Source organism: Lemur catta, chromosome 10 (assembly GCF_020740605.2).
Source record: "Lemur catta isolate mLemCat1 chromosome 10, mLemCat1.pri, whole genome shotgun sequence".
NCBI lineage: Eukaryota > Metazoa > Chordata > Mammalia > Primates > Lemuridae > Lemur > Lemur catta.
In genome coordinates, this window is record NC_059137.1 from 21,552,929 (window position 1) to 21,576,045 (window position 23,117).

The 23,117-nt window shown below is 41.2% G+C and overlaps 1 protein-coding gene across 4 annotated transcripts in view; it reads right to left on the reverse strand.

Moving 5' to 3' along the window:
• SNX30 (sorting nexin family member 30) overlaps positions 1-23,117 on the reverse strand; it is a 102,270-nt gene that overhangs the window by 19,884 nt on the left and 59,269 nt on the right. For all 4 annotated transcript variants that reach the window (XR_006737930.1, XM_045563609.1, XM_045563610.1 and 1 more), the window contains exons 4-6: positions 14,307-14,465; positions 10,650-10,845; positions 8,996-9,195 (exon numbers count right to left, since the gene is read on the reverse strand). Coding sequence is in view for 3 of the 4 variants with exons in the window: in XM_045563609.1 (XP_045419565.1) it covers positions 8,996-9,195; positions 10,650-10,845; positions 14,307-14,465 (555 nt within the window). In the remaining variant the exon portion in view is untranslated. The remainder of the gene's footprint in view (positions 1-8,995; positions 9,196-10,649; positions 10,846-14,306; positions 14,466-23,117) is intronic.

Genomic DNA, 23,117 nt, shown 5'->3' on the forward strand with positions numbered 1-23,117 from the left:
GTTTAGGAGGAAAAATAAAACAGGAAAGGAAGATAGGAAGTACCAAGGGTTTGGAGGAGGGCAAAATTGTATGGAGGGTGCCCAGGGAGGGCCACACACTCAGAAGGTGACTTTCAATTAGAGACATGGAAGAAATTTCTCCTGAGTGCTATATACTTTTTAACGTAGAACACTTCATGATTTCAAGTGCTCCTAATAATCCAGAACTTTACTACCTTTCTTTCCTAATAAAGAGAGGGCAAATGACTCAGCTTCTTTAATAAATTATAAAGAAGAACAAATAGACGAAGAGGGATTTTAAAATATTTAAGAAACAGGCCAGGCGCTGTGGATCATGCCTGTAATCCTAGCACTTTGGAAGGCTAAGGCAGGAGGAGCACTTTTAAGGTCAGGAGTTCAAGACCACTCTGGGCAACAAACATAGCGAGACCTCATCTCTACAAAAAGCCAAAAAAAAAAAAAAAAGAAAAAAAGCCAAGCATTGTGGTAAGTTCCTGTAAACCCAGCTTCTCAGGGGTCTGAGGCAGGAGGATCACTTGAGCCCGGGAGTTCATGGCTGCTGTGAGCTATGATCGCACCACTGCATTCCAGCCTGGGCAACAGAATGAGACCCTGTCTCCAGGGGGAAAAAATTTCTTTTAAGAAACCTATCGACCAATGTATGCATCTTATTTGGATCCCAATTTGGAAAAAGACCTATAGAAACTGTCTGAGACAACTGGGGAAATTTGAATGCTAACTGGATATTTTAACATAGTAAGAATAAGGTAGTTTTTTCTTTTAAAAAGAATGTTTATATTTTAGAGATATGTACTAAATGTTTATATATGAAATGATATGATGTCTGGGATTTGCTTTAAAATAATCCGGGGTGGGCACTGGGAGCGGAGTGGGAGTGCAGACAGACAAGGCGGGACACGAGTGAGTAACCGCTGAGAGCACAACTGCTGACGCTGGCTGGGCTACAGTGGGCTCGTTAGACTTTCGCTCTACTTTGGGATATGTTTGAATTTTTCTATAATAAATAGGTCAAAATACCTTTTTCTATAATAAAAGGTGTTATGGAAACTTAATACCTGCCATCCAAAATGTTTATAACAAATAATAATGGCCACTAGAAGGCCTAGAATTATGTCATCCGTGAAATATGCCAACAGCCTTTATCCTACAATGACAAAACTGTCTGCAAGAGTTAGCTCACAGATGCAATCTGCGGTTTGACTCTCAACATCTGCACTGGGTTTTTCCCAGGAAAGGACCACAATGGTCAGGGTCTACGGGAAAGCTCAACACCCCTCCCCACCCCCAGCGCTCATGCTCACGCCCTCCCCTGGCAAGGCCATAGGCTCACAAACCGTGGGAGGGCGAAAAGGCAGTCTAAACAGAGCCCCAGCACCAAAGGCCAAAGCCTCCTCAAGTCTGGAAAGTGTTTATGCTTCAAAGCTTTACGGAAGAGGGACATTAGGACGCAGGGCTGAGGAAGTCTAGGAAGGCAGCAGGAACAGCTCAGCCACACGTAGAGAACTGCAGAACACGATGGTTCATATTCTGGTACACCAGGGCTGACAACCCAAAAGACCCAAGAGAAATTCATGTAGAATAATGGGTGTTCTGTAATAGAGAGAGAAGTTCTAATGAGAATGAAAATAAATACCCAGCGTGGCCCTGTGGCTTGTTTTCGGTAGCCCTCTAGGAGAACGCTTTTCTGCAGGAAGGAAAATGGGACCAACTTGGTCCTGCTGAGATCACAGTTTCTGGCTAAATGACTGAGCTCAGACTGCCCCTTTCAACATGCTCCTTTTATACGTTCATTTTGTGGAGACCAGGACCACCTGCAAGTTACATCTTCCGGGGCAATGTTGATAATATTGAAACCACACATTTCTCCCCAATTTTAAAAGATATTTGTTACATGCAATTTGGAAAATAAAGAAAAAAATGTATAGAATGGGGGGGAAGTCATCCATAATCTCATCTCTCAGACACAACCAGTGATACATTGTGTCTTTACCTCTAGTTTTTTTCCTTGAGTGGCTTCTTTGATGCTGCCCATTTCTGTTTCCTCTTCCTGCACTTCTGTTATTCAGATGTTGGACCTTATGATCTACTTCTCTAATTTTCATATTTTTTTCTCTCCAATTCTCTTTTCATTTCATTTTATATGCAATTTCCTTAACTTTTTCTTTTAACTCTTCTATTTTTTTTTTTTCATTACTATCATGGTTTCAATTTCCAAGAGCTCTTTGTTCTCTGAATTTTTTTTTTTTTTTTTTTTTGAGACACAGTCTTGCTGTGGTGCCCGGGCTACAGTGCAGTCGCATCATCATAGCTCACAGTAACCTCAACCTCCTGGGCTCAAGGGATCCTCCTGCCTCAGCCTCCCAAGTAGCTGGGACTACAGGCATGTGCCACCATGCCCGGCTAATTCTTCTATATTTTGTGGAGATGGGGCCTTGGTATTTGCTTGGGGTTGTTCTCTACATTTTAAAAAATTTTTGTTCTGTGGCTCTGACATCTTCTCTTCTCTTTTGGAAGATATTAATGAGTTCTTTTTCTGGAAATTTTCTTCTCCCTCAATAATGTTTCACTGAATACACTTTTTCTTCTTTGTTTTTACTTTTGATATTCATGTTAGAATCTTTCCTTAAATATTTGGTGACACTTGTCTATCCACTCACCCAAGAGGGAAACACGAAAGAAAGTGGCTGACAGCTCTCCTCACAGAGGGCTTGTTGACCATTCCCTATAGGAGACTCTGTTGGGTCCCTACACTGAGGGGCCCTTCTCTCCCGCAACCAATATCAGTATCTTTGGGTGTTTTCTCTTGGGCTGTTCAGACTTTCTGGGCAATGGCTCTTCTCTTCTCATCCTTGCATGGAAGATACAATGCCGAGAGCCAAGCAGGAGAAGATGAGTGAGAGTTTCAACATTCAGGAACCTTTTACTGAACACCCTCAGCTGTACCTAGAGTCTTGTTTGTTGTTCCAGAGACCCTCAATTTTACCCCCTCCAGAGAACACACCCACAATTCTGCCAGAGTGGAGAAGGAACAGCAGCCGCTGTGTGAGGAGGGAGGAGAGAATCAGAAGCTCTGATTCTTAGAGGGACTCCTGACTTACTCTTCAGCCCCACCTCTCCCTCAGCCCCAGGGGTGCTGCCAATTCTCAACCTTTCTGGAGGGTTCTACAGTGTAAACCACGTGACTTCTCAGGTCCCCCCACCACCAACAGTCAGCTTCCACATCAGCTTTTTTGAGTCATTTAAGTTACTCGACTCCTCTCAGTGGGCTTTTTACTTCCCCAAATTGCATTGCTATCATCTCCTTGCCCACTGCTGTCTTTGTAGGCTTATGCCTTAAAAAAAAAAAAAAAATCCTTCTAGTTTCATTTTGATGAAGTTCCATGAAGAAGAAGTTGTTTAAATATGGATTCTGTCTGCCACTACTGGGAATCTCAGAATTTTAATTTTAATATTTTTAAATTCTTGCTAAAACTTTTAAGCTCATCATGTCATTTCACATCCTGCTTCTTCACATTTTCACCCCAACTCCAAGAAATTAGCTCCACAATCTATAATCACTTTTGTTCAGGAAGAGGGACTTTTGTCCCCCGATAATTCAATCTTCCAGAAAAATCTTCATTTCAGTGTGTGAAAAGCACTGGAAATGGCCAACCTAAAGCACAAATGGTCTGTCCCTGGAGCTTGACTCACTTGCTCCATCTTGTGGCTTCTGTGGGGAAAGGCGGGCAGGCTGAAAAACCATCTGACAATTCAACTGGCATTTGAAAAGAACTACCGCGGAATGCTGTCGAAAGCATCTCCAACTCAAAGATAAACTTTGTCTTTAAACCAAAACTTCTGTATCCACATCTCACACCTATTATCACGATCACCAATGATGCCCATGTTGTTATTTTAAATCCAATGGTCACTGTTCATTTTGCCCCTTCTCCTTAAAACATTTCTCTGCTTCATTGAGGCAATTCTCTGCTTTTTTCCTCCTACCACCCCAACTATTCCATAACCAACTCATAACCAACTGGCGTCGCACCTCCACTGAATGACTAATAAGCATGTCTGAAATCAACATGGCCCAAACCACTTGGTTCCCAGCGACTCAATCTGTTCCTCCCTGGACCTTCCCCATCCCAATAAACAGTACTACTATCTGCCCAGCTGCTAAAGCCAAAACCCCCCAATTCCTCCTTTTCTTACTTCACTTTCCCCCAGCAGCAAGTCTAGTTGGCCCTTCATCCAACACGTACCCCAAATCCACCCACCTCACCACCACCACAGTCAAGCTCCACTGCCTGGTTATCTGTCCCTGGCTCCCTGTGACATCCTCCTAAATGGTCTCCCCAACCTCCACTCTCATTCTCTACAATCTGTCTCCATACTGTAGCACTACATGTCTTCTTAAAGTAAACAATCACATCCTGTCATTCCCCTGCAGAAAACCAAACGGCTTCCTTTCTACTCCTTAGAATAAAATCCAGCCTCTTACCAACGATGGCCTTTAAGGTGCTACTGTATGACCTGGCCCCCACCTCCTGCCACTTGTTCCCTTTGCTCCCTGGGCTCCAGTCACACTGGCCTTTCTGATCTGCAGACACCAAGCTCATTTCTGCTTTAGAACCTTTGCACTGGCTGTTCCCTCTGCCTAAAATGCTCCATCCTCCCATCCTGGCACAGCTAGCTCCTACGTATCACTCAAGTCTCCAGCTAGAGCCACTTTCTCCCTGTGGCTTTCCCTTACAACTCTCTCTTTCTTTGGACCCTCGCCCCACTCCAGTCATTCACCAAGACCTCTGAAATAAGCATGCTCATTGACACAGATAAATCCATCTCTTAAAAATAACAAGATGCATGGCATGCAATAGTTATATATTTGTAAATGTTCCCAATTCACCAAACTGTCAAATCCAATTAAATATTTGCTGACTACCTTCTATGAATAAGGCAGTGTGGGAAATGAGATGGTCCTGCCCTAACCTCCTTAAATAAAACTTCAACTCTTGGCCTGGTCATAATGACGCCAATACTCTAAAGGCACTGCCAGAAATTTGGTGAGGACTCTTAAGATGGTCTCTCTCAGTCCATCACTGCTCTAATTACATTTTTATACACACACAGTCTATAGCATGTGAAATTCCATATAAGGGCTCACCTGTAGATGTCTACAGGGTGTTTAACTTGAGTACTCGGCTTGAGGATAACTTTGGTACCCACCCCCCCTGCCCCCCAGCACTGTGTGCTATCTCTCCACGTATCCTTGGAATACATGCCTTTAACTATCTTTCTAGAACAAGCTGTTCTCATTGTTCACAGCTTAAAACATCACTGCTCCATTTGTTCCACGTGGCCTGATAATGACCCCACTTCAACACTTTCTTTCTACCTCCAAAGGGAACAGAATGCACCCAGCCACAATTGTCCTTAAAGAGACACAACTGGGGAAAGTACTCACCTGGCTTTCCTCCTGGCAAGCAGTTAAACACACAGCTATAACGTGACTGGTCAACAGGGAGTACAATTCTGTGGCCACGGAACAGAGAAGAGACTTACCCATAGGGTTCTGTTTCTTCATCTCAAAAATGAGCAAATTAGACAAGATGATCCCAAAGTCCTTCCAAGCTCAGAGAGGAACCCCACCCGTAGCCCCAGCAGGAGAGGGGTTCCTGAGCCCCCTCACTTTCCCCATCCAGGGATCAACCCAGCCTCTCAACTATTTCAAGTTCCTAAGGCACAGGCCACCGACTCCAAATGAGGACGACAAAAATTCACGATTTGGTTCACTCAAGGTCATGACAACAGGAGTAGAGTGACGGAACATCACCACACCAGTAACTGCCCACCAAAACAAAAACAGGACTTTCCCAGCTGGTGAAGAATGTGCCACAGCCAGGCTTTCAGCAACTCCTCTGCCCCATGTTTAGCTTTCATACTGAAGAGCAAAGCCTGCCCTGCTTATACCTCAAATATCAGAAAGTCATTTTGGAAATGGAATTATGTGACTCTCTCAGAGGAATTAAATATAGTTAAGAATTCTTAAAGGAGCAGCAGTGTGAAAAGGTGGGGGAGCCACTTAGGATACCATCCCCCTCCTGATGTCTTTTGTCCTGGCCACAGAGACCCCGACAATCCCACCACAGTCTTGGCTTTGCCATCAAGTCACTCCTGTCTTGCCCAGAACACTCCGCAGAGACGTTTTCCTGTTGCAAAGACCGGGAGCAGGTGACCCCATTCCTTACTAACTGGGCTTAGCTCAGCTCACCCTGGGGCAGAGCATGGGTTTCAGAGCTGCCAGCCAACATTCCCTCTTCTCCACCTCTTCCCCAGACAACACTGTGGATGATCCCATTCTCCCAGACTGAGTAACCTGATCGATATTTTTTCAGGTTCAGTAAACAAGAAACTCAATACATATGCCTCACACATGGGGTGAAGAAAGCAAGCAAACAAATATTTCTTTGATGTATAACTTCAATTACTCACACATGCTTGTGTCTCTTGTGTTGTAATAAAGATGCCAGATAAATCCTTGCTATGTGACAATTTAAATCCTGCTTCAAACACAAATATATATTAATATATATATATGTATATATACACTTGTCATGTGCAAGAACAAAGAAATTTGCATTATAATATCCCAGTACCATGTATGCACTGGGTTTTTACTCTGGCAAGGTTAGGAAGTGTTTTGACGAAGGGTGTGTCTATATAAGAGGCAAATCTAAATCTAGGGACATCCCAAGGAATGTAAAATTTTATTTTTGTTTACAAAAACAGACACTATTAACTTTCTAAGAAAAGTGAAATATTCTAGTTTATTTTAAGCAAGTCAGGATGCCTCTCTATACTTGCTTCAGACACAGGATTAAAAATATAATATGCATATCTTAATTTTTTAAAGAAAAGGCAACGTGATGGAGGAAGATGAGCAGCAAATTTGGAGCCAGAAGTTTTGGTTTTCAGCCTCAGTTCTGATAATTACCAACAAAGCTGTCTCAGGCCAATGATCTCACATCTGAGCTTTATCCAATCCCCATCACCACCACCATTATCATTTCCACCTTACAGACTAGGAAATTCATGCCATTTCCCTGATCATTGTGAGATCCAGACACAATCCTGTCTTTGAAAGTGTTTTATTAATATTATCACATGAGACTGTGATTCGTTCTACCAGGAAGAGGCTCCACTTTCCATTGTCCACACTTTAATATGTATCAAGAGTCTTAGAATATTCACACCTGATGAAATGAGATGGAGTAATGCTGGGCACATGGGAGTTCATCATACTGTTCACTCTACTTTTGTATATCCTTGAAGTTTTCCATAATAAAGCGTTTTGTTTTTGTTTTTGTTTTTTGAGACACAGTCTTGCTCTACTGCCTGGGTTAAAGTACAGTGGCATCAGCATAGCTCACTGGAACCTCAAACTCCTGGGCTCAAGTGATCCTCCCACCTCAGCCTCCCAAGTAGCTGGGACTACAGGTGCACACCCTCCACACTGGCTAATTTTTTTTTTTTTTTGTAGAGATGGGGTCTTTGCTCTGGCTCAGGCTGGTTTCAAACTCCTGGCCTTAAGTGATCCTCCTGCCTCGTTCCCCCAAAGTGCTAGGATTACAGGTATCAGCCACTGTACCTGGCCTCCATGATAAAGATTTTTTTTTTAACTTTTTATAACTAGTTGATTCGTTATTTTCACTCCCCTTCTCAAGCTGTAAAATACTTTCACAGTTCTATGGCCTTTTTGGTTTTCCATTTTTACAGTGCAGTGTTGACTGACAGGTGTCTCTCTGGAGATTCAGGTCAGGCCCTGCCCAGGTCTTTCCTAGTGGGATGCCCCAGACCTGCCCCAAAGACAGACTGGTAATTCAGGGGTCTCCTCTGACAAACAGGAAGGGGGCTACTTAAAGACTGGGATGTTCAACACTGAGCTGTGTATCTTTTTCTGTAGGTCAGGAAGACTGACCCTTTCCTCTGGCTGGTGCCACCACCACAGGAGTCCCCTAAAGCTGTGTTCCCAACCCACCTCTGTGTAGGCTGCGGAAGTTTCTGGTGTGGGCATCAGAAGTTCCTCTCTTTTGAACTTGTAGTTTCTCTTTTTTTCATACATTGCTCCCAGACCAGAGCCATTCTGATTCTTGTTCCTTCTATTCACCACCTGCCCCCCCTTTTTTTTTGGTTAAAGTTTTCAAAATCTTACCATTTTTTCTAAAGTTTCACAATGATATGCTCGAGTTGGCTACTTTTTCATTCCTTTTGCTGGGCAATTACCATGTCATTTTAATCTGAAGACTTCTGTCTTCAGCTGTGGGAGATTTTCTTTCCTTCTTTTTGTTTTTTAAAGACAGGATGTCACCCTGTTGCCTAGTCTGGAGTGCAGTGGTGTGATCACAGCTCACTGCAGCCTCAAACTCCTGGGCCAGATTTTCTTGTATTATTTCTTTTGCAATTTCCTTCCCTCCATATTCCCTGTTCTCTCAGGAACTCTTATCAGTTAGATGCTGAACCTTTGGGATTAATTCCTATGTCTCTTTTCTTTCACACTTTTGGTACTTTTGCATTTTTGTTCTATTTTTCCAACTACTTGTTTGTCTTACTTTAAGATTTCCTCAACCTCATCTTCCAACTTTACTATTGAATTTTATTTCAGCAATCATATTTTAACTTCCAAGAGCTCTAATTTAATTATCTATTCTTTTTACGCAGCATCCTGTTCTTGTTTAGGAGATCTTATATCAACTTGAACTCCCAGAGAACACTGATAAGAATTTCTTCCCAAACTTATTTTTTCCTTTAATTCACAAATTTAGTTCACCATGTGTTCTATTTATACATCTGTGATGTCAGTCCACATGTCTGATCCCACCCACCCAGGAAGAAGGAAACTTGTACCACATGCAAGTAGGCAACACTCCACTACTTTTTGGTAATTACTATTACAAAGAAAGTACCTAAGTGCACAACAAGCAAGCCAGCTTACCTTCATGGAGTCAGAGTATAAAATGTATTCCCTGAGCACAGGTAGAAAGTCTTCAGTCATGTCATCCGTCAGCTCTTCCAAGGCTGTAGAGCAGTTGCCGATGCAACCCGACACGCCCTCCAGGGGTTCAGCCAGCTCACCCTCCAGCGCGCTCCATGTGGAGTACACAGGCCCGTATTCTCTCAGCTCCACAAGATACTCTAAACAGGGAAGAGAGACCAGTTAAAAATCTGCCTGGGCAGCAATCACTGGTATTACTGACTCTGTAATCACCACAGTCAAGAGTTCTCTCTGTTAAGTTGTGTTTCCTCGGGTGTTCACTCAGCTGAGCACACTCTTCTTTAAACATACCACTGTTTCTAACATAATTTTTATAATTTTAAAACCACTAAAAGCTGACATTACTGCTGACATCGGAACATCAGTCCATTCCGCCCCATAATGGGAAGGCCACACCTCTGGGTAACACGCACGATGATGCCTTCTGGGGAAAAGTGGCAGGAGCCACATCCACCAAACATCTTCCAAAATAACCACTCACCTACCCCACACTGTGAAGCAGTATTTTCATAGGAAACGGGGGCAGAGTTTCATATAGGTTTAGGGAGATGTTTTTAAAGGAAAAGAAATTAGTAACAATGGAAAAACAATGGAATTTTAGGAAGCATTTTGACATAGGAGATGTGGTCTTACACTGACAGACTCACTCTTTCACTCAGTGGTCATCCCAACACCTTGGTCCCACCAGAATTTACTCCACAGGATCCCCAGGTGCAGACGATGCCCAAAGCCATCTCTAAAACCTGTGGGCCCCACATGCACATCAGTGGATAAAAGAAAAGGAGCAAGAACAGGGAACAAGGAAAAATGTTGATTTTTGTTCCCCCTACAAAGAAAACCTGGTCCATCATCGTTTGTCACCAGGATTCTCACCATTACAACAGAAAGTTGTTGCCCTTGTTTAGGAACCACTGAATGGCAGCTGCTGGAGAAGTCTTTCCAAGGTGTCTCATATGCTGGCATAATTATTAACACTGTTTGGGTCTGTCTGGCCTACACGTATGTAAGGGCACAAAAGACCCCAACATTCTGGGATGTGGCCATGAGAGGGTGGGAAGGAAGTGGTGGCCACAACCAGGAAGGACAGGCACAGGCCCCGGCAACTCCCCAGCTCAGGAGTGGGTTTGAAATGAACCAGGGGTGGGGCGGGTGAGTCAACCTCAAGTCTAAAGCCTTGTTAGGGTCATAACCTTGGCAAACGCAGGTCACCATGCTGCCCTTTTGAACCATCGTTCTGCCAGAAAAGACATCTAAGTTTTTTAAAATTATCATTACTATGAATGAAGGGCAGCTGAGTCCCTGTCTTCACTTTTAAAGCTAAAGTTAAGAGAAATAAAGGAGGAAAGGCCCAGAGTGGTTGTTTGCTGTGGGAAAAGCAAACGCAAGGCTGGGATGCAGGACAAAGGATGGAGTGCAAAATTACATTCCAGTCACAACTAGCTCCTCCGGCTTGGACTTACTTGTTTTACAAGTAAAATATGGCCTAGTTCTGTCACGCCAATGTTTCTGAGGTTTGATTCTGCTTAGCACACATGAACGCCATTTCTGCCACTGTGGTCTCGGAGCGTAATGGAGATCCCAACAAAGAGCTCACCTATTTCTTCTTTGATGATCCGCTGGGCTATTCGATCAATGGTCCCCAGTTTGAGAGCAAACGTGTCTAAGTAATCACCTATAGCTGCAAACTCAAGAGGCCGAGTCCTCAGCTTGTAGCCACCGGTGACGTGCTTGACCGACTCACCCACTCTGGTCAGCAATGCCATCCCCTGCTTCTTGTAGATGTTCAGGTCCTGAGGGTGACACATGAACAGACCCAAAGCGCTCAATCACTCACATGGCCAGGACTAAGTGAACCAATTCCTAAAGGCAGCCTCTATTTGGAAATGGAGGACTTAGAGAACGAGGAGCTGAGTTAGGGGCGCTAATTCATGCACACAAGCCTTCCCCCGTTGACACTGTAATCAACAGACCACGCTGCTGTCTGTTTACACCCAGATCCCTCTCAACAGAGCCGGACTCTGATCCTTTCATTGGGTTCACTCACCTGAGTTCCTTTAAACATGACGCGGTTTCTAACATAATTTTTTAAACCTCTGTCTAAAAAAGTATCTGTCTCTCCCGTACAAATCACCCTGTGTTGCCTTTAGGAGCAAAACTGAAGAGCTGAGGTTCAGATATTCATCCATTCATTTATTAATATTTATACCCCAACTAGAGCCATCTAAGGAGAGTTGAGGGTGAAAAGCAGGAAACAGCAACAGAAAAAGCACTGCTAGAAAACTCAGGCCAAGGACAGATGCTGTAAACAACAGAACATTTTAACCCTGAATTTCTTGTAGGTCAAAGCAAAAACGGGAAATATGTTAAGTTTCATAACCCACTGTACCTAATTTAAAAGCATATTAGCCTACCAGGTAAAACAAACTTCTTGCTATCATTAAACCCTAAGGGGAGTCTACAGTGTCTTCAGATAGTCCTTTGTCACTTACTGAAATGGCACCTTTCAAAAATGGTTTCACAGAAGATGCAGGTGTCTGTTCCTCATCTCCACCCTCAATACAAACAGAATGTTATTAATGTTATTAATCACAAGGAGCCTGCATTTCAGATGTAATAATTCCCAGTCCTAGAAGGGCATGTGTACAGGGAGATATGGGAACGTGGAACAAGGCTATAGCTTTCTGGTGACCTGGGCTGAGGCAGGCAGGGAGCAGAGAACGTGGGATTCACGGTTAACGCAGCTGCCCGACAGCCCCTGCTCACTTGACACACACTCTCAGGCTGATGTCACCACAGTATCTGAAACGCAGGCTCCTTTTGACTTCACTTCCGTCTTCATGCAGCCCAGGCCTTCATTTCTGCCCAATTCCACCCTTTTGTATCCACACTTCCACCCAACCAAGGCGTCTGCTCTATCAATTGTCCCCTCTCCTGTCTATACCTTATTTGTAACCCTTCAGCATGTGCGATCCACCCAAGGTTCACCCCTCTTAAAACAGCGGCCATCCCCTCTAGCCATCTCCACCTCTCTCCTTCCCTTCAGAGTCAGGCTGCCTGCAAGAATGTCCTAGAGATTCCATCTCCCCCGCTGACCTCCCACACTCTAGCCAAGAAACGTTCCTCAAAGGCACCAAGCCAGCATAATACAACTGAAACCTCAGGGTTCTGGAATTGCTTCTGCAGACAATATTTTTTAGAGTGGGGCTAGATTCAAATTGGCTCATTGGACTGTGTAAGCTCTAGCAGAGCTTTGAAAGGGTGTCACCAGTTAATCAAGGTAATTAACATGTTGAATAAAGTCATCTGGTAGTATCTATCTGATTGCTACACCCATTTGGCCAAAGATAAACACACTGACTTGAACACAGTTGATATTGACCTTCCTCCACTTCTCCCAGCATTACTGGCTTTTTCTTAAGGACAATACCAGTTTGTGATAAGCTCACATCATCATGAGGAAAAGGAAGAGCATCTCTGTGTTCCCTATGGCAGAACACATCAGTGCAAGACCAAGGTACTCAAGGTACTTCAAAGGAAAAGATGGGGGAGCCGGAGGAGAGCAATAGGGAGCTGTTGTTTAATGGGTATAGATTTTCAGATTTGCAAGATGAGAAAGTTCTGGAGATCAGTTGCACAACAACATGAATGTACTTAACACACTACTGAACTATACACTTAGAAACAGTTGAGATGGTAAATTTCACATTATGTGTACTTTATCACAAAGTAAAAGATTTTTTTTAAAAGATAGGGCTATTTAGCACATTTAGTTCAGCAAGTAATACTGAACTAGGGCTAGGACCTGTTCTGTTTAAAGTCACCTCTTCCGTATTCACTCACATGAAGTCAGATTTCGATTTAGACACTGAAAGACCTTCTATATTTTTAAAAATCATTTTCCTACTGGTTGGCCCACAGATAAATCAATCTCTCACACACTCACACTCTCTCTTTCCTACTGGTTCTTCATACACATCCTAATGACCAGGGTACAAGCCTTTCCCCCCTTTTCTTCTCTGTTGAGTAAAGATGACTGTGCTTGAGGGCTTTCTGGACAACAAGCCTTGGGTGAGAAAGTGAGCTGCACTTTTGGAGAAAAGGATGGATTTTACTTTAAGGTGAAAAAACTATACCTGAGCATTAGTTCACCAAGAAATACTTGTTTTTAAAAGTATTCAAGTTCAACACGTGGAGGAAAAAGCCTCTGGGAAAAAGAGACAATGAATGGGAAAGTCATCAATAAGGCTAAATGCCAACCGAGGTCATAAAACAAAAGTAAAAGACTTTGCCATGTGGTTTCCACTGAGTACAGAATGGCACCCTCTCTAAAGTCTTTAATATCGACTGATGTTATCTGTAAATAGCTCTCAATTTTTGCAATTGTGAAAAAGAAAACTAGAAAGCATCTGGACCTCAATGCCCTTACCAACATGGAATGTATTACTTATGGCCTGAACATGGAAACATGATACCTGAACCCAAACAGATGGGGCTGGAAGGAAGCTAGCAGGAGAGTCTGGGCATATGACCCCATTTCTGCAGACAAGGAGAGTGGAGCATCTCAGGTTTTCTGGCCAATTCTGCCAACAGGGAAGTGCAGAGAAAAGCTAATGAACAACCCAACTGAGTCTGAATTAACAGAGTCTGGCGACTGTGTAGGACCCAAATGTCTTCCAAATGCTTGGAAAATGCCCACCTGGTAAGAACGCGTCTGAAGCAGTAAGGGTCAGGCAGTCTGATACAGGGGGAAAGTGTGCCCTCAGGAGCCACAAAGACCCAATTTCAAATCCTAGTAATGCCACTTGAACAAGTATAAACTTCCTGAACTCCAGTTTCCTTGTCTGTAAAATGAGGCTATGAATAATCACTTAGAGGGCTCTTGTGAAGAACAAACACCCTTACCAAACAATAAATGTTTGTTCCCTTCTGTGCCCACTGTTGGTCAAACCGGCCTCACCCAACAATACTGCCAAGAAGGGTTTAAGGAAACACTTATCTCTGCTTTTGGCAAGTGAAAATATTCTAACTTTCTCTGCTGCTGTAAGGGGCGGTGGGGGTGTGGGAGGGATCTCTTGAATTCTAACACAAAAACCATGCTAATGTAAATGCGCACCAAAAAATAGAGCAATTTTATGACACCTGCTATAGTGGACCATTCATGAAGGTGGCTTGTGAGAGATCCAAACAGCTTTTAAGAAACAGCCCCAAGAGTGATAATTTGGGGAAGGAATATGCAAAATTCTGTGCTTACCTTAGCAGTAAGGAAAACATTAAAGTGCTCATTGAAGGAGAGCACAGGATGATCCGTAATTCTTTTCAGGAATTTATCCAAAGCTTTTCTTCTGGTCTCCACAAACTCTTCTGAAAAACGATCCACAACACCTTTCACCACAAACTTCTCAGGAAGCGGCTACGAAGACATGAAGAAAAAAATCAGAGTAATTGATGAGATGGTGCAGGGACAACCAGCCAGGCTAGCAAACAGCTCCTATTACCTGTGTGTCCAAGAACAGTATTTCTTGATCAGTCAGATCTTTATATAGTCAGCAATATAAAGATTTCCGAAAAATACAGTTAGAATAAATCACTACTACCCTGTCAATTTTATACTGCAAGGAATAAAACACTATAGCATAGTCCCTGAAATATAGAAAAGTCAACGTTTAGTATAGTTATCTTTACATTGCTTGATGTAAGAGGGCTGTCCGGGAAGTATCCAGCCATTATTAATATAATGAGAACAGTTACATGGCTAGATACTTTCCAGACAGCCTTTGTACACATGATAGAATGAGAAAGTTATGGCAAGATAAGAAAGATAGTCTAAGGGAAGAAGGCAGAACACATGAACCACACAAAAATTCATTTAACTATCTTAAGATTTTACTCCCAGTTCTAGGGGTAGAAGAATTTGGTGAATGAAGAAATAAGAACACTAGGCAAATTCGTGTATCCAAAAAATACCTTTTCTAAGCCAATTTTTTTGTTCAGGTTTATACTTAAAAATTCTTTAAATTTTAATTTCCCTTACTCCCCTTACTCAAATTTCTCTGTCACGCTTACTTTGAACAGATAATTGTGGGCAATTTAAAACTACCTGGCTACCAAGGGATCTTTGAGCTTTAACCTATTCCGCAGGAGCTTGATCAGATGTTTGATCAAAAGGTCTTCCACCTTACTACTACCACAGGCAAAGAGAGTACCTTCTATGCATAATTTTTAAATATTTGAATTATGAAACATTAAAAGACAATTCACATTAAAAATGGGCAAATGATCTGATAGATATTTCTCCAAATAATATATACAAATGGCCAAAAACAAACACATGAAAAGATGCTCAACATCATTAATCATTAGGGAAGTACAAACCAAAATAATAATGAGATACCACTGGGATGATCATCATTTTAAAAAAAGAATAAGTGTTGGTGAGGATGTGGAGAAACTGGAACCCTTACACATCACTGGTGGGAATGTAAAATGCACAGCTACTGTGGAAAACACTTTGGTGGTTCCTCAATAAGTTAAATATAGAATTATCATGTGACTTAACAATTCTGTTCATAGATACAGGACCAAAAGAATTGAAATCAGGTGCTCAAACAAAACCTTGTACACAAATGGTCATAGCAGCCCTATTCACAGTGGCCAAAATGTAGAAATAATCCAATGTCTGTGGATGGGTGAATGGATAAACAAAACATGGTATATCCACTACATAAAAAGGAATTAAGTACTGAAACATGCTACATCGTGGACAAACCCTGAAAACATATGGTAAGTGAAAGAAGTCAGATACAAAAGGCCATCTATTATATGACTGCATTTATACAAAATGTGTAGAATAGGCAAATCCATACAGACAGAAAGCAGATTAATGGTTGCCAGGAGTTGGAGAGAGGGGAGAAAGGAGAAGTGACCACTTCATGGGTATAAGGTTTTCTTCCGGGATGATAAAAAACTTCTGAAACTCTTCAGGAGGTGGTGATAGTTGCACAACATCCTGAATGTACTTGATACCACTGAACTGCAGACTTTAATATGGTCAAAATGGTAAATTTTATGTATTTTACACAATAAAAGAAACAACATATTATGTATCTCTAAGTCATAAAGCATAACAATAATACCAGCACTCATGCATCTACCACTCAACTCAACAGGACAGCACCACTGACAAAGCGCCCTGTCAGCAGATCCCTGATCAGATCTCCACTCTTCCCCACCCTGCAGGAGGGAACCACAATCCTCAACTTTCTGTTCATTGCTCCCTATACTTACAGTTTTAAAATAATATTGTTTGTCGAACTTACTTTTGAACTTCATGAAAAACAGAACTACAGTGACGCATCACTTAACGACAAGGATATATTCTGAGAAATGTGTCCCTGGGCAATTTCATTGTTGTCCAGATATCATAGAGAGTACTTCACAAGCCGAGATGGTATAGCCCACTGCACACCTAGGCTACGTGGTACAGCCTATGGCTCCTAGGCCACAGACCTGAACCACATTAGTGTACTGAATACTGTAGGCAACTGCAACACAACGGTAAGTATTTGTGAATCTAAACATATAAGAGCTACAATAAAAATACAGTATTATAATCTTATGGGACCACCATCATATACGAGGTCCACTGTTGACTGAAGCAACATTATGCGGCACATGCCTGTATACTTTTGTCACTCAACACTAGCTTTCTCTCCCTATCCACACTGATGCACATTAAGCCACAGGAGAATCATTTTACTGCTCCATAGTCTCACGTTATATAATGACCATATGACAACGTGTCCATCTACTCTCCTGACCATGTACACACGTGAATGGTTTACAGATTTGTGGCAGTACTAACCATGCTGCTGTGAACACTCTTGCAGATGCACGTATGCAAGTGTCTTTATAGAATAAACAAGGCGAGGATGGCCAAGTAGGTCTACCAAGGCAATCACGTTTTTCCTTTAATATATTAAGGAGTAAATTAATATATTTTCTAATGTTAAACCAATCTAGTAGTTCAAGTTCAAAACAGCAGGAGATTAAACACAAGCATTTAAGTCTACAACCTCCTCAAATATGGCAGCAAAGAGAGTTATTTTTCTTTTAAGTTATAAACCCTGCAGGACAAAACAAACCAGAAATAAGACACAGCAACAAGGACTAGTGGACTTAGCCAACCCAAAAAAGTAAAATACTAAGCCACGTGGAGTAGGAAAACCAAGAAGGAACCTAGATTTGTAACACAAAACCTTTAAAAGATTGAGGAATTGGAAACACTAGCACCCCTGGAAATGAAGTACCTGGGATACGAGGGAATTCAACAGCCTCAACTTGAAAGAGCTTTAGAAAGTCGGCATGTTTTAGGTCTCAAGAGTAAAGGTTCTGATGCTGTGCTTCCTGGGTTTATCTTTCACCTCTGCCACCTACCAGCTGTTTGCCTTTGGTCAAATTTTATAATCTCTTGGTACCTTGGTTTCCTCGTCTTTAAAAAAAAGATAATAGCATCAACGACATGGGGTTTTGTGAGGATTAAATTAGCTAATAAGCTGAAAGTGCTTTGAATGATTCCTACCACAGAGTTAACACTCGAAAGTCTGAGTGTTTTTGTTGTAGTACTTGCAGCAGCTTCAGGGGACTTCTAATCTTAATGGATATCAAGTGTTGATTTAAACCTTGAGATGGTAGGAGTATTCAGGGAAGAGGCTAAGAATACTTAGAGATTTCTTTGTAACAGAGCAGGAGTTCTCAACAGCATGGTGGAAAGGTTTGGAAATGAAAGAAGAGAGGGAAACAGAGTCAGGAATAAAATCACAGAGCCAAGTCTGACACCCACGGGAGCTTACGCTTGAGTAGAATATTGGCCACATGACCCTGGGTCAGATATACAGGTCACCCAGCCCAACATTCCGGCCCAGTCAAAAGCACCAGAGAAGCTTTCTTAAGAGGGTATAGTTAGGATAATTCCTTTATTCTGGTCAGTTCTCTCCCATTCCTTTAGGCAGTCATTCTCACACCCCAACTTTTCACACTAAGCAGATTACCATCTGAAGTAGGAACCAGGTGTAAGAACAGCAAATGGAAGTTCCCTAACCATTTGGCTTCCTCCATAGAAGCCCATCTACTGTGCATCCATCCCCCTCACCTCCTTCTGCACGTCCCTGTGGACAATATACCCCTCCCAAAGTTAACTATTTCATCTGTGTCCTTGACCCATTCGTTCACTATGGTGTACCTGTTATGAATTAATTATATCTTCTCTTCCCTGCATCTTCAACATCTCCTGCTTATCCAGCTCTATGCCCAGAATCTACAAAAATATGGTTTTTCTACCTGAAAATAATGAATCCAACCACCCCTTGACCTTACATTCTTCTTCTCCACTCTCTTTCCTGGCTCATTCAACCTTTTTGAAAGGAGTCATTTATCTTGATTTCCACTCTTTCCATTGATTTCTCAACCCCTTACCTCTCCCCCGGCCCCAAAACAAAACTGGCTTTGGTACTGCCCTTTAATGCTGTGTTTCCCTGCCCCATCCACAGCCAATGCAGAAACTGCTCCTTTAAAGATGATCGCCAAGGACCTTCTAATTGCCAAATCCAGTGGGTAATTTTGCTCTTATCTCATGAGTCCCACATACTCTCATGTGTTTCTACCAAACAGGACTTGGGAGGAAGACCTAGCAAGCAAGTAAGCGGTTAGATGCGCTCCACTGAACACAGCCAATGACCTCCTGAAACAGTTGTCCATTCTTCAGACTTAGTACATTCAACTTATGTAATGAATTGGGAGAACTTGCTATTTAAAGGAACCCTGGGGTGAATCCTTCTGCAGAGAGAATTTCCTTCTGTAAAAAGATTATTCCCAAATGTACATGGCTTTGGAAATTTGTTTCTTCCTATTTCAAGCTTCCTTAATGGGATGCATCTACTCTCAGTCTCACCTTTAGGATGTTTATGCAGAGGAATCTGGGTTGCTGGTGAAATCAAGTGCATTGATAGTCTGTAAATGAGATCATGCAAATGAAAAGCTCAACATAGCTGTAAGCACAGAATAGATGTCTAATGAATGCCAGGTATTTTTATTAATTTTTGAACACTGAGAACAGAAAGCAAAAAGAGGAGTGGACCACAAGGTAGAACTTCCACATGTCTTTTAGACCAAAATGTGAAAAAAAAAAAAAAATCATCATCTGGGATACCACTTCACACTCTCTAGGATGGTTACTAGAAAAAAGGAAAATAACAAGTATTGGCAAATATGTGGAGAAATTGGATCCTCATACATTGCTGGTGAGAATATAAAATGGCACAGCTACTGTGGAAAAATTTGGCAGTTCCTTAAAAAAATTAAATATAGAAATATCATATGATTTAGCAATTCCACTTCTTGGTGTCTAGCCAAGATAATCAAAAACAGGTGTTCAAACAAGATCTTGTACAACAAATGTTCATAGCAGCATTATTCATAGTAGGTGGGCTGGGCAAAGTGGGGAATGGGGAGTCATTACTTAACAGGTGTGGAGTTTCTTCTGAGGGTGCTGAAATGTTCCGGATCGAATAGTGGTGATGGTTGTGCAATACTGTGAATGTACTAAAAGCCACTAAATTGTACACTTTCAAATGGTTAAAATGGTGAATTTTATATGAATTTTACTTCAATTTTTTAAAAAAGGAAATGTGATAGTGGAAGCAGATGTCAGAGAGAAGAGAAAATGCCACATATGCTGCTGGCTCTGAAGATAAGGGAAGGGGCCATGAGCCAAGGAATGCAGGTGTCCTTAGGAGTGAGAAAGGGCAAGAGAACGTTCTCCCTTAGCCCCCTCCAGAAGGAACACAGCCCTGGCCTACACCTTGATATTAGCCCACTGACACCAATTTTGCACTTTTGACTCCAGAGCTGTAAGAGAATAAATTTCTGTTGTTTAAGCCACTCTAATATCACCTGTGCTGAAGGAGTAGATAGAGATGAAACAAGATTGGCCATAGGCTGATAAATGTTGAAACTGAGTGATGGGGTTTCATGTGGGTTCACTGCACTGAATCTCTCTAGTATATCTGATATTTTTCATAATGAAAACATTTTTAAAATCTAAATATATATACACATATGTGTTGGAACCTGCCAAAAAAATCCTACTTGCAAAACATTATAATAATGTATTAAATATTCCAAAGTTTAATCTTGATATATTGACATTTTTACAACACTTGGTACTTTGGTGAAGCACTTTCACATATATTCCATATTAGTTTATAAAACTGTTGTGTAATTTGTGAAACAAAAGCATACTTCCTGTAGAAAATGGAGAGCTACTATTTTTGGGTAGGAAATCTGGACAAAGACTTCAATTGCTCAATCTAGAAACGTCCAACTTCCTCTTGTCAGCATTTGAATTGCTACTGTGATTCAACAAATATTTACTGCATAAGTGCACATGAAATATTTACATAACAGAAACCTGTATTTCCTACCCTTGTCATGTTAACAGAAAATATTGCCCCTCAGCAAAAATAACTACGAAATGAATAAAGGAGCATCAAGATTAAAACCTTGTCTCTGTAAAGAAAAATCACCAAGCCTGCTTTAATTCAAAGTATTTGAAAGTTCAACCAATGTTTCACTACTTATTAACTTACTACTGGATAAGCCAAAAACACGTACATTTAACAGTTCAAAGGTGGAGGAATCAACCAGAAAATGAAGTTAAGAGTTTTTACTGATTATTTCATATTAAGAAAAACAGTTACAAATTCCTTCTCATTAATTCCCGAGAGTCCACTGCTATACAAAAGAAAACTGGGTGTATAATAAATGCAAATGCATCCTTCCATAAGGCTTCCTTCATAGAAGTTGAACAAATCTCCAAGTGAAATTAAACACTAAAGTGTTAAACATATTTGTTTCATCTTTCAAATCTATGTGTGTCCATCTAATCATGAAATCTCTCTGCTGTGTAACTAGTACTCCAGCAAATGAAACAGATTTAAAACCACTGAACCATATAGAAGCAGAAGACAGAATGAATGGTGGTTGCAGGGGATGGGGGGAGAGGGAAATAGGGAGTTATCGTTCAGCATGTGTAAAGTTAGTGTTATTCAAGACGAATAAGTTCTAGATATCTGCTGTACAACATGGTGCCTATAGTTAATATGGTATTGCTCCCCTTGCCCAAGGAGGATATTCCAAGACCTGCAGTGGATGCCTCAAACCATGGACAGTATCAAACCCTATATACACTATGTTTTTTCCTATACATACATACCTATGATAAATTTTCATTTGTAAATTAGGCACAGTAAGAGACTAACAATAACAAAATCTAATTATAATATACTATAACAAAAGCTATGTGAATGTGGCCTATTTTCTTTCTATCCAAATATCTCATGGTACTGTACTCACCCTTCTTCTTGTGATCTGTTGATCTGATATCCAAGAGGGCTACTAAGTAACTCACAGGTGGGCAGTGTCTACAGTGTGGATACACTGGACAAAGGGATGATTCATTTCCCGGGAAGGACTGTACAAGATTTCATCACACTATTCAAAGTGGCTCACAATTTAAAACTTAAGGATTATTTCTGGAATTTTTCATTTAATATTTTCAGACTCCAAGTAACAAACTGCAGAAAGTAAAATTTTAGAAAAGAGGGAGTCCCCTCTTTTCTGTACCATAGCACAACTGTATCATGTTGTGCACTTAAAAATTTGTTTAAGAGGATAGATCTCGTTAAGTATTCTTACCAAAAAAAAAAAAAGCAAAGAGGCAAAAGAAAACTTTTGAGGGTGATAGATCTGTTTGTTACCTTGATTGTGGTGCTGGTATCATGGATGTAGACAAGCCCATCAAACTGTATGCATTAAATATATGTAAGTTTTTTTAATATTAATTATATCTCGATATTAAAAAAACACTGAGAAAAAAAGTCACAATACAGACTTTCTGATGGCTGCAACTATTACATAACAAAGAAAAACACAGTGAACTGCCATTATGACATGACAAACATACCCACCCAGCACAATTCTAGTTTCAAGATGACATTTTAAGAGTATATGGTTAGTCTGAGCCACCCTGGGGCTTTGCAAAACCTTTCAAGCTCCCATAACCTAGCCAAAAACTGCCTTGCTCCTCACCCCACCTCAGTGGTGGTGGAGACCAAGCAGCCCCCTGGGAACTACAGGGTCCCTCCTATGGTTCAACATATGTAAATCCATAAATGTGATTTACCACATAAACAGAAGTAAAAATAAAGATCTAGCCAGACCAATCAGGCAAGAGAAGGAAATTAAGGGTAACCAAATGGGGAAAGAGGAAATCAAACTATCACTCTTCACTGATGATATGATCTTATATCTAGAAAACCCCAAAGATTCCACCAAGAGACCCCTGGAATTGATAAATAAACTCATCAAAGTCTTAGGCTACCAAATCAATGTACACAAATCAGTAGCATTCCTATACACCAACAACAGCCAAGCTGAGAATCAAATCAAAGACTCAATATCTTTCACAATAGCTACAAAGAAAGGAATGTATTTAACTAAGGAAGTAAAAGATCTCTACAGAGAGAACTATGAACCACTGAGACAGGAAACTGCAGAATATGTATACAAATGGAAAAACATACCATGCTATGGATCGGCAGAATCAACATTGTTAAAATGTCTATACTACCCAAAGTGATTTAAAGATTCAATGCAATCCCCATCAAAATACCAATGTCATTTTTTGCAGATCTAGAAAAAATAATTCTACGCTTCATTTGGAACCTGAGAAGAGCCTAAATAGCCAAAGCAACCTTAAGCAAAAAGAACAAATTGGGAGGCATCAAGTTACCAGACTTTAAGCTATACTACAAGGCCACAAAAAATCAGAGACATAAACCAATGGAACAGGACAGAGAACCCAGATATAAAACCATCCACAAATGGCCATCTGATCTTTGACAAAGCAGACAACAATATACACTGGGGAAATGAATCCCTATTTCAATAAGTGGTGCTGGGAAAACTGGATAGCCACCTGTAGAAGACTGAAACAGGATCCAAATCT